The sequence below is a fragment of the Sturnira hondurensis genome, unplaced genomic scaffold (genome assembly GCF_014824575.4).
Source record: "Sturnira hondurensis isolate 20B ecotype Veracruz unplaced genomic scaffold, ASM1482457v3 Scaffold0015509, whole genome shotgun sequence".
NCBI lineage: Eukaryota > Metazoa > Chordata > Mammalia > Chiroptera > Phyllostomidae > Sturnira > Sturnira hondurensis.
Genome location: NW_028088140.1, coordinates 2,248,463 through 2,260,493, shown reverse-complemented (window position 1 = coordinate 2,260,493; position 12,031 = coordinate 2,248,463). Strand labels below are relative to the sequence as shown.

General features: G+C 38.4%; 1 protein-coding gene across 3 annotated transcripts in view; it reads left to right on the top strand.

The window, feature by feature from the left end:
• Positions 1-12,031, top strand: part of POC1B (POC1 centriolar protein B) — a 108,347-nt gene that overhangs the window by 53,284 nt on the left and 43,032 nt on the right. For all 3 annotated transcript variants that reach the window (XM_037064646.1, XM_037064647.1, XM_037064648.1), the window contains 2 exons: positions 2,050-2,118; positions 2,807-2,959. In XM_037064646.1, coding sequence (XP_036920541.1) covers positions 2,050-2,118; positions 2,807-2,959 — 222 coding nt within the window. The remainder of the gene's footprint in view (positions 1-2,049; positions 2,119-2,806; positions 2,960-12,031) is intronic.

Below are 12,031 nucleotides of genomic sequence, written 5' to 3'. Positions count from 1 at the left end.
ATTTTTGATCCATTTTATTATATTCCTTTATTATCTTTCCAAGTGTAGGACACATTACCACTATCATAAGAAATATTTTTGCTTCCAAGGCAATGTTTTTGTCCTCTGCAAGCAACTCTTAGAAGTATCATTTATTGTAGTTTTTGTCAAAATCAATGTTTATCTTTTACTAGCTATTAAATTAATCCTTCATTACTATCTTCATCAGGAGGATGTAGGTTAGGTTTAATTGCTTAAGTGGTGGTAGATAAATTTTTTCCTACTTCTCATCTTCCTTCTCATGAGGAGGCTGTCCCACTAACTCTGACACTCTAAGCCACTAACACCCCCCGCCCCCCCCGCCAGGTACTTCTTTCACGAGTCTGGTGCGATTCAAAGGAGAAATTTAACAAGCAGAGCCCAATGCCCAGTGCCTTCTGCTTTTGGAAGTGAGCCTGCCTTCACTTTTCCTCTGAAACTGCTGGTGGGGAGGCCTGCCCTCTCCAGTTTTGCCTGTGACTAGGCCCTCAAATCTGACTCATCCTGGGATTCAGTTCTAAAAAGCCCATTTGCTCACAGATAAAGCCACATTCTTTTTTTACAAGCCTCTATCAGTAATAAAGATGATATTTTTGGCTTTCATGTGCCTTATTTCTTTGTCTTGTTTCTCAATTGGTTTAGAACTCAGTGGGGAAGAGAGGTCCTGTTTATTAAGCCTGTTCAATCATACACACACATACACATCCTGGCATATAACACTGAAGGAAAACTTTGTTAAGTACGTAAACCATTCTTCCTTTCAGGGTAAATATTCAAACTTCTCTAAATTTTTTAGAATGTATCCTCTTTTTTTTAACTGCTAGATACTTCCTTTTTACCAAGTGTAGGCAGTTTACACCCAGAAATAGAATGGGCTTTGTGGTCTGGGGAGAAGGTGTTTTTTCTACCTTCATATGTCCTGCCTGGCTTCCTGCTTCGCTTTGTCATTTGTTCCGCAGCTGTGTTACAGTGAAGCTGAATAAACAGCCAGTCAAAGTAGCCAAGGATTAAAATATCCATGGAAATAGATGAATAGAAAAGAAAGATAAACACAGTATTTTAGAAGAAAAATTTATACACAGAGATGGAATTTTTCACAGTGTGGAAGAGATGTTGATGAGGTTACAATAACCTAAATCTGTGGATGGTCTACTTAAAAAATATAAGGTGTTTTTCCCCAGAAGATTTCTTGTATAGAATAAGGACACATGAATAAAACAGAATTTAATGATATTTTTGAAATGAGAAATAATTACTCTTATCTGGATTGAAAAATTGACCTACAGGCTATGCCAGTTATAACTGTGCCAAGTGTAATGTAGTCTTACTCAACTTCAAAGTCATTGCTCAATTTCAAGTTCTCATTACCTCTCACCCAGATGACTACAGTAACTTCCTAACTGGCCTCCAATTATTCATTCTTACTTCAAGTCATCATTCTCACAACTGTGACATCAATTTTTATTCAGTATTATTTTGCATTAGTTTCAGGGGTCCAGCGTAGACTGTAGACAGTCATATACTTTACAGAGTGTTTGTGACACCAGTTTTCACCACAGCTTTCCTCCTGTCTCCTGCTTTTAAAATTACCAGTGGCTCACTGTTGCCACATGAAGGGCATTGTAGTCAGAAAATGGCCTTTGTTCATGTAGCTTCATTCTTATCACTCTGAGTCACCATTCAGTTTCTGCTTGGGATTTGTTGAATGAGGAGTTCAAAGCCAGAAAATCTTACCAGAAATTCTTATTGATTCACACATGTGCAGACTTTTCTTTAAAGGAAAAAAAGTATATTTTTAAAATGTTATTCAAATTCCTTTTTCTTTTAATATCATTTATATGTGTTTAATCTAATTGGGTTGGTTCTTTGATTAGCTTTATACGTATTCTGCCTACATTAGCTGCTAGCAATTGGATATGTTCTCTCAGACATGTTGTACAGTCTACATAAATTAGGAAGAAAAAAATTAATATTCCCAGTATTCTTGGCCATGAGAAAACATTACGAAGTGCTTTCTGTTTTATTTCTTAGGGTCCTGTTTTTACTGTTTCATTTTCAAAAGGTGGAGAGCTGTTTTCATCAGGAGGTGCAGATGCACAGGTTTGTGAGCTCCCTCTGCTTAATTTAGGGGAAAGCATCTGAGACCTCATTGCAGGTTTTTACAACCACCTAGTTTGTATCTGTTAAGATGAGTCTTAATGAGTTTATATTATAACTTAATGCCAGGAAGTCTGTTATTTCCTACCTGAGTTGTGCCAGTTCTGATAATTTTTGGAACTCAAACAGCAGTTACTTTTTTTGCTTGTCTTTACACTTAAATGTACATGTAACCGACACTTACTGTATGTCCAGTATTGGTGTGGCCCTTTCACTTGAATTGTTGCCCAATATTTTGTATGTCTTATGTTTCAAATGTTAAGGTTCTGGAGGATAGTAAATGTAAATTGTTTATGCATCAATTTTTTGTTTACCTGAAATAGCCAGAAGTCATTCATAACCAGACTTAGTCAAGGTGGAAAACATGGTTTGGGGCTTTGGGGAAAAATGGGGGTTTCAAGGCAATAAGTTATTTTCTTAATATGACTTTTAAACTGGATATGAAGGCAATTCAAAAGACTAAATCTCTCCTTTCCACCCTTAAAAAAGTATTGAGAAGTAGTAATGTTGTTGAACTGTATATCTAGTCTTCCCATTTTGAGGAACAATTCTGTATATTCATTTTTTAAAAAGTCAGTTCTATTGCTTGTATATGTGAGTCAGGAATTGTTAATGTGATTAATTTTAACAGGTTTTATTATGGAGGACCAACTTTGATGAACTGAATTGCAAAGACGTTATTAAAAGAAATCTCAAAAGATTACATCTTGATTCACCACCACACCTTTTAGACATCCATCCAAGAATACCACATTCCCATGAGGAAAAAATTGAGACCATTGAAGTGAGTACTTTGCACATAGTTGTCCTACTATTCGTAAGTGTACATTTTGGGGCCACTGGTCAACTAGATGCTTGAAATTGCACTTAATTATATAAAACCAAGTTCTGCCTTAAAACAGAAGCGCTTTAAGAAATAATTATTTTCACTAATGAAACTTTAACTATGGTAGTGTATAATAGTTCTAAAGCCTGTCCTATTTGCTTTTTGAAGGCTTAGAAAAAAATTGTGTTAATAGTAATAGAATTGAGAAGAGATCTAAGGTCTTTGTTGACTGTGAAGTCTGAGCAAGCTTCAGACTCTGACATGTTTAGGAAGTACTGAATTTTTCAGACTGTACTATAGGATGCACCAGATCATAAGATGCACCTAAGTTTTAGAGGAAGAAAATAGGGAAAAAAATTTTGAAGCAAAATATGTGGTAAAATATTTAATAACATAAATAACATAGGCTGCTGTCTCCCTTTTCATAGCGAGCCAGGTAAGCTACATTCGGACGATAAGACGTACCCCCCCTTTTCTCACAAATTGAAGGAGTGCATATTATAGTCTGAAAAACACGGTAATTTCATGTGCCTGCTGTCATGAAAACAGGGCTGAAGGGAAAGCACTTTCATAAGTTCCTGAAATAAGGGTTTTGGAGTCCTTTATTAGCAAAGAAGAAAATCTTGTGTACGATAAGAAGACTTGGGCATTAAACCTAGTAATTGAGACCATTTTACTGTTTGCTTACATACATTTTGAAGTACATAATTATCTGTTTAACTGTAGGCTTTTGTTGATAAGTTTCTTTAGCTCCTATAGATTTAAATGTTCTACTCTCTTCAAAAAAAAAAAAACTTTGCTGCATACTTTGCATTTTGCATGACTCTCCTTAATCCCTTTCCTCTTTCAAGAGTTAATGGGAAGTCATTATTTCCTTCCAGTTCATCTGAATATTTTTAACCATTGACAGAGCCTTTCTTTGCTTGTAGAGTAGGTATTTTGAGTCCCCAAGACTTATTCCTGAGTGGCAGTGCACAGCTGCCTCACCCAGTGTCCACACTGTGTTCCCATGCCCCTTCCGTGGTCTCTGTGTCAGCCCCACGCCCCCCCGACCGCAGTCATTTCTGTAATGTTGGTTTCCTCGGACTTGGTCTTTCTGTGATCTGAGGCATTTCTGTTAGTCTCAGTTGTGTGTGTGTGTGTAAGTTTAAGTTTTTAAAACTTTTAAGTTTTGTTGGACTGTTTCCTATATTTTGTTTAATCTAGCCACATTTTGGGATTTCTAGTCTAGTGTTTCCTTGGGAACGTTTATTTTCAGTTCTTTGCCATAAATTTGGTTCTTTAGAGCTTTGACCGTCTTTCCAGTTCTTCTCAATAAAGCATTCACCATTATACTTTACTACTTCTTCATTCTCTTTATATCATTTTAATCCCCCTCCTTATTTCTTTGCAACAATAAAGGATGTAATTTGTTTGTGGTTCATCACATATGTGTTTTATTTTCTAGAATGATAGGTGTATTTTTTGATTCCCTGTGATCACATGTATTCACCTATATGTGAACTACATTTTGAGTTTCCTTTCCCTGTTTAGCCCCAAGCTGGTTTCACCAACTCTCTCGGTGTTTTCCATTCCAGCATTACTGTGGGGCGGCCAAGCTTAGCCATCGGTGCTGTTGCCGCTCCGCCGTCTGCTCAGCCACCTTTCCGCAGGGACAGGAGGCCAAGCTGCAGTTCAGGCCATTTTCTCTGTGGCTTGTTGTCAGCCCCAGCGCATTTAAGAGTGCTGAATTTCTTTAAAACATCAACAAGTTGTCCAAGTAGCTCTGTTCCAAGTAGCTCTGCTCACAGCCAGAAAGCAGTGAGCTGGGGCTGCCTTGTGTGGCCGTGTCAGGGTGACCCAGGCCAGGCAAAGACATTCCCAGCTGTGTTTTCCACACACACCCTTAAAAAACCTGTTAAAAACGGACTTTTCATCTTGGAATTAGAGCTCAGTTACACTGCACAAAATGCTGAGCATTGTGACAGCATTAAGTTCATGGCCTTCAGAAAGTCAGCCTGAGCGTGCCTGGTTTAAATTACCTGTGAGCACTCCTGGTCACTTAAAATAAGTACACAGCAGGGCACGTCTGTAAAATACTTTCATATCCTATCATACAAAATTCCAGAGTAGTGGTAGGATTCTGCATATGAACATCCAGTTGTTTAATTGTTTTTTCTTAACAATTTCTCATAATAAAGTAAGTTTTTTGGACAAAGAACATATTTGATATTATGAATAAATAATTATTAACTATCACATCATTTTTTAAAACTAAAATATCACCTAGAATATAATAGTATAAATCATACTGTTGTACTGTGTGTTCATTTGGATTAAGTAAACTTTACTTTGAAATACTAAATTTCGTAAATTGGGTTATTTTTCAAAGCTTTAGGCAAAATCACCTTACATATGTTACTTTGGAGAAGTTTGAAAATTACCAAAAAATTATTTTGAAGTTGGAATTTGTGATTAAAAGAACAAAAATGTATTATGAGAGGATGTGGAATAAATGGTATCTATGCCCTAGTTAATTTTACTAACTTTCTCTTTTTGTAGTAACCATGAGTGTTTCATTTCTGAGTTTGAAGCAACATAGCACTTCTGTGATTTGTATTTTACTGTGTTTTCTGTGAAGCTCACTTGAATTGTGTAATTTCAATCTTCTGGGTGAGATTGGCCTTTTGCAAAAAGCCACCCATCTGCCAGCCTTAAGTGCTCCTCTTGTTTGAAGGTGGGAAATCCTGTGGAGCTTTAGACCTGGGCTACCAGCTGACTAAATATATAAATTACTCCTTCCTACGTGGGCAGACAGGGTGGGCAGACAGGGTGACGGCAGGTTGCTCTTACAACAGATGACAGAAGAGAGTCGCATGAAAAAAGGTAGGAAGCAGAAAATCCTTCCCCAGCTGTGTGAAAGGACCCCCCCACCCTGTCCTTTCTTTTGATGCAGCAACTGCAGATCCCTGCCCTGCGGCACTCCTGGCCTCCGCAAGCCATCTTTATGAAACTCATCAGAACAACTTCTTTCGTTCTTTCTTTTTTTTTTTTTTTGGTGGGAAAGAAGCCTAATTTCTAAATGATTGTCTCGGCCCTTCCCGCAGTGTGCTGTGGCGCATCGCTAGGTCACTTTGACTTTATCTTCAGACCCTACCCCAGACAAACGCAAACTTCCAAACTTCTGTCTGGGGAAGGAACTTGATTGGGAGTCCGGGGCANTTATGAAACTCATCAGAACAACTTCTTTCGTTCTTTCTTTCTTTTTTTTTTTTTTTTTTTTGGTGGGAAAGAAGCCTAATTTCTAAATGATTGTCTCGGCCCTCCCCGCAGTGTGCTGTGGCGCATCGCTAGGTCACTTTGACTTTATCTTCAGACCCTACCCCAGACAAACGCAAACTTCCAAACTTCTGTCTGGGGAAGGAACTTGATTGGGAGTCCGGGGCACTTAATCGCCCCCTAGGCATGTGTGTTTTGGTAGAAAAACAATGGAATCATTCTCGGAGATGATGCTGGATCTTGGTGACAGCAAGGCAACAGAATAGTTATTCCAGGGAAATAGAAGAATATTATAGGAAGGGATCATGGTTAATTCCTTTAAAAGAATTTAATAATAAAATAATTGCTCTAATGGCTTTTCATTTTTAAATAGCTATTTAAGATCATCTTTTTAAAAAGATTTTTATTTACTTATGTTTAGAGGGGAAGGGAAGGAGAGAAGGAGAGAAATATCAATGTATGGTTGCCTCTTGTGAGTCCCCTGCCGGGAACTGGCCTGCAACCCAGGCATGTGCCCTGACTGGGAATCGAACCACGATTGTGTGGTTCACAGGCTCGTGCTCAATCCACTGAGCTACACCAGCCAGGGCTATTTAAGATCATCTTAACCTATAAATTGGACAGGAAATTCTGTATGATATTTACTAAAAAGGAAAATTTCTTTTAACTTAACCAAATATTTATATAATAGTCTGGCCATGACTTGTTGAAAACTATAAGTGATCAATGTAAGTCTTCAAGTCTGAGATTGGGTTTTATCTCAATCTTCTATAAAGATTGAAAATATTATAGTTTATGATTAAAAAAATGACCACTTATCCACCAATTTTGTATTTTAGTTCTGGCTGTGGTATATGACTATACTATTTTGGGCCTCAGTAATTGATCTTCAGAGATTACATGGTGATAATAGTACTAATAATACTGTCTAACACATACCACATTTTAATTATTTTACATAAATTAAGTCATTTAATCTTTCTAAAAACTCTGAGTGGTAGTACCATTTTTATCCTGTGAGAAACTTAGCACCTACAGTTAAATCATAAAGCTAGTAAGTGGGAACACCATAATTTCATCCCAGGAACTCTGGTTCTATTCTGTACTTTTAACCATTTTGATGTAATGCTGCAGTATAATCAAAATTAAATTTCATCCTGTTAACATATTAAGTATCTACGTGCTGGACGTTGCACTAGCTTTAGGGTATGTAACACAACAAAATGGGCAGATTCCTTGCCCTTCAGAAGTTGTTAGTAGTAGTGTTTGTGTTCGTGGACTCCTAAGTGTGATGGATACAGAGAACCTCAGAGTGGGGTGGTTCCTGTGAGGTCATACAGGCTAAACTCTCCCTTGTTGCATTCACCAACCGCGAGAACAAATGTCGGAGACTTTCGGGGTTCCAAAGATGTTACTTTATTGGCCAAGTTTAACCTGCGCAGGGGCGAACTCTCCAAAGTGTCCCGAGACACGGTGCCCCCAAGGGCTGCAAATGAGAGTCGCGCCAAACGCTTACAGGCTTAGGGTTTTAAGGAGGCGCGCAAGCAAGCTGGATACAGAAGCAGATGTGGCGGTTAGCGGTTGGCTCAGGGGCACAATAGGGTTACTGATCATTGGTGAGTTAACTCATGCACTGGCTTGTGCTCCTTTACCTGATTGGTCAGTTGAGCTCGTGCACAGGGGCTGCACTGGCTAGTGCTCCTTTACCTGACTGGTCAGTTGAGCTTGTGCACAGGGGCAAAATTTCCCTCCCTAGTAACTGTCCAGATGGCTATCTGCCTGACTAACCTTTGCTCTTAACCCACATCCTGGAACACACCCTGCTCTTCGGGCGTGTCCCGGAGCTTCTTTGCGTTAGTTAGTAAAACACCTTTTGCTTCCTTACAGCTATGTTCTGGCTAGTTCCCCTTGCCCTCAACATCCCTCATGCATGAATCCCTCTTCAGTGATGGAGAACTCAGCCTCTCATAAGGCAGCCCACTTCATTTTGAGGCAACTAATTATTAAAGGTTTCTTTTCTTTAATAAGAACAGGAAGCTAGCAGGTACTGTTAGTATTTCTGGAAGTTAACCAGCAAAGAACTGAACTGTCACTCCTGCCCCCATCCACAGCATATTTTCTTCATGGAGAAGCTGTAAACTTTTACTCAGTAAGTATTTCCTGCTCTCTTTAGGGCGTGTAAGACCAGCTTGTGCCAAAATACATACTAGGGTTGTGGGTTCTGTCCTAGGTCGGGGCACATACTAGAGGCAACTGACCAATGTTTCTGTCTTATATCAGTGTTTCTCTCCCTTTCTTTTTCCCTCCCCTTCCTTTTCTCTAAAACTAAATTAAATAAAGTCTTTAAAAAGAAGATAGAATAGTAAAGTGACAACGAACTCACAACTATCAACAACCAAACTTAAAAAAAAACAAAAAAAACAAGGCAAACAGGTAGAACAGGAACAGATTCACAGAAACAGAGATCACATGGAGGGTTATCAGTGGGAGGGGGAGGGGGGAGAGTGGAGGAAAAGGTACAGGGAATGGGAAGCATAAATGGGAGGTACAAAATAGACGGGGGGTGGGGGGGCGGCGGGTAAGAATAGTATGGGAAATGGAGAAGCCAAAGAACTTACATGTATGACCCATGGACATGAACTAAGGTGGGGGAATGCAGGTGGGAGGGGGTACAGGGCAGAAGGGAATAAAGGGAAGAAAAAAAAATAGGACAACTGTAATAGCTTAATCAACAAAATATATATTTTTAAAAAGTACTGTTGCAACAACAGTTTACCAACTTGTAGAAGCTCAAGAATTTTTCAGTGAGAGATGCTGAGCATTTATTTTCATGTTATTTAGATTTTTGAGCAGTTCCAATTTCAGGTGGTAAAACCAGATGGTATTTTTCATAGGTAAACAATTTCATATCTACACTAGGTGGCAGTAGATAAAAGAGAAAAGGGAGTAAAATGTTTGCAAGTCACCTCTTTGGGCAGCAGGTCTGAGATTGAAAGGGAAGTTGTAATCCTCAGGATTCTTTGCCTTGTCTCTGGCCTCACAGCTCCTAGGCTGGGACTGTGTGTTCCATTCTGTGGAACAGCCAGGAAGGAACACAGGTGTTAACAGGCTGAGAGAATAGCCCTCCCCCCTTCTCACCTTGCAGGTTCTAATCTCTTCTTTACTGTAGCCTGGGGTTTACTGGGCATGTATACTTCTGCCTCTAACACAGTTGGCTGGATAACTATAAATGCGTCTTATTATTTTCAGAACTACAGCTATGCCCATCAAGCATGATAGGTGCTTTTAAAATCATTCCACTCCCCTAATGTCAGGCTCAGCCTTTATCCCCACAGCCCAGGACTGTTACAGCCCTGCCCTCACTGTTATCCCTGCTTTATTCTTGATACTGTACGTGTCTCTGTCCAATTATCTGCTGAAAGCACTTGTTAGCCCCCAGTTTTTCTGTGCCTTCTCAAGCCCCTTTATGCTTCACAGGTTGGCCCTTGCCAGCCTCCCCTTTGCTTTCCCTTGCAAAGTCCTGGCAGCATTTACCTCTCTGCTCAGAATGCTTTTCACCCACCTCATCTCCGGGTCATGTTTTGTTTTGTTTTGTTTTCCGAAACCTTCTTTAAAACCCATCTTACATTCTGTTTCCTCCACAGGAAGGCTTTCTTCCTAGATGTTCAGTCCACATTTTCTTCCTTGCACTTAGTTTTGGTATCATTCATTTCATACAAGTTCTGCTATCTTTTTGCCCTTTGCTCATTTCTTTGTATTCACAGTGTTCAGTAAATATTAGGTGATGCTATGGTTTACTCTTTTTCTTTGTCTTCTTGAATTCAGAAATAGCCTCCCAGAAGTAGTTGCCACTCTAGTTAATTATTCCTTTGCCTTTTAAAAAAAAATACTATATATGGCCCTGGCTGGTATGGCTCAGTGGGTCGAGCATGGGGCCTGCGAACCAAAGCATTGTTGGTTTGATTCCCAGGCAAGGCACATGCCTGGGCTGCAGACCATGTCCCAGTGGAGGGCACATGAGAGGCAACCACACATTGATGTTTCACTCACCCTTTCTCCCTCCCTTCCCCTCTCTCTCTAAAAATAAATAAATAATTAAAATCTTAAAAAAATGTACCATGTATATTTGAGTCTATAATTAGGTATTATTTAGTTTTTGATGGCTTTAAACTTTATGTAAATGAAATCATACTGAATATATCTTTCTGTAACTGGCTTTTTCATATAACATTAAAGTCCTGAGATTCACGTATATGCACTCTGAAGTTATGCATTCGTACGTTGTTGCACAGAGTTGTATTTCATTCTTTTCACTGTCGAATGGGATGAATTTACCATAGCAGTAACTCCTACAATATATGTATCCACTCTACTGTTGATAAATATTTGAGGAGTTCTGGTTGTGGGTTTTATTTATTTGTTTGTTTGTTTGTTTAGCCATTATAAACAATGCTGATATAAACAATGTTGGCATCACTGAGCTTTCTAATTTTTGCAATTTAGTATGTATAAAGTGGTATTTTGCTCTAATCTTTTCTAATTACTAATGTTTTGAAAATCTCTTTATATGCTGATTAACTGTCAGGTTCTCTACATCTTTTTTCTTGGGATTTCTTTTTCACATTGATTTGTTGGGTTTTCTTGTGCATTTTAGATACCTGTTCTTTTTAGTTTTAGATGTCATACTACCTCCTTCTATTCCATTATCTGATCATTCACTTTGTGGTGTTCATTGTTAAATAGAAATTCTTATTTGGGTAGAATCAAATGCATGTTTCCTTATGGTTTTGTTTTTGAATTTTGTTTAAGATGTCCTCAAACCTTGGTCATAAAGATGTTTTTATACATTTATCTTTATTGACTTTATACTTTTGACATAACATTTAGGTTTCTAGTTTGTCCGCTTTCCACCTTTGAATGTGGTGCATTAGTCAGGGTCTATAGAGTGGTCCAGTTTTCTCAACTATAAATAAACCATCTTTACTTTTCCCTCATTTGAGGTACTGTTTTCCCTTTATATTTCCGCATACACGGGGCTCTGCATCGAAGCTCCTTATGTTACAGGTTTTTATTTAGTGTCTTTACATGAGTGTTACTATTTTGTCCTGTACAGGCCATACCGATCCTTGTATTCTGAGACAGTTAAATTTTTTATGGTATTGTAAATGGTAGGTTTTGAAACTTTACTTTTCTAACTGTCTTGAAGTACGGATATATTCAATTGATTTTGTATTTTGAGTTTCAACTTAGTAAACTCTTACTAGCCAGCTCCAATGATGTAGCAGTAGATGCTTTGAGGGTTTCTCCGTAGAAAGTTATATTATATGTAATGACAGTTTCATTTCTTTTGTTCTAATTCTTAAATCTTAATATCTTTTTTTCCTGTGTTAATAAACTGGCTAGGACTTTTTTCTGCATCTTGTGAGGTGGATCATTTTACTTTGTTTTTAAAATCCCCTTATAGGTGAATTATATTGATTTTCTAAAGTAAAACTTTTTATTTCCAAAATAAACTTAACTTGGTCTTTTTTTATTTTATTTTTTTTCTTAATATATTTTATTGATTATACCATTACAGTTGTTCTATTCCCCCCCTTCAATCCCCTCCACCCACACCCTCCCTCCCCAACCATTCTCCCCCCCTTAGTTTATAACCACGTGTCTCAAGTTCTTTGGATTCTATATTTCCCCCACTATTCTCGCCCTCCCCCCATCTATTTTCTGCCTACCATCTATGCTATTTTCTGTACCTTTTCCCCCTCTCTCTCCCTA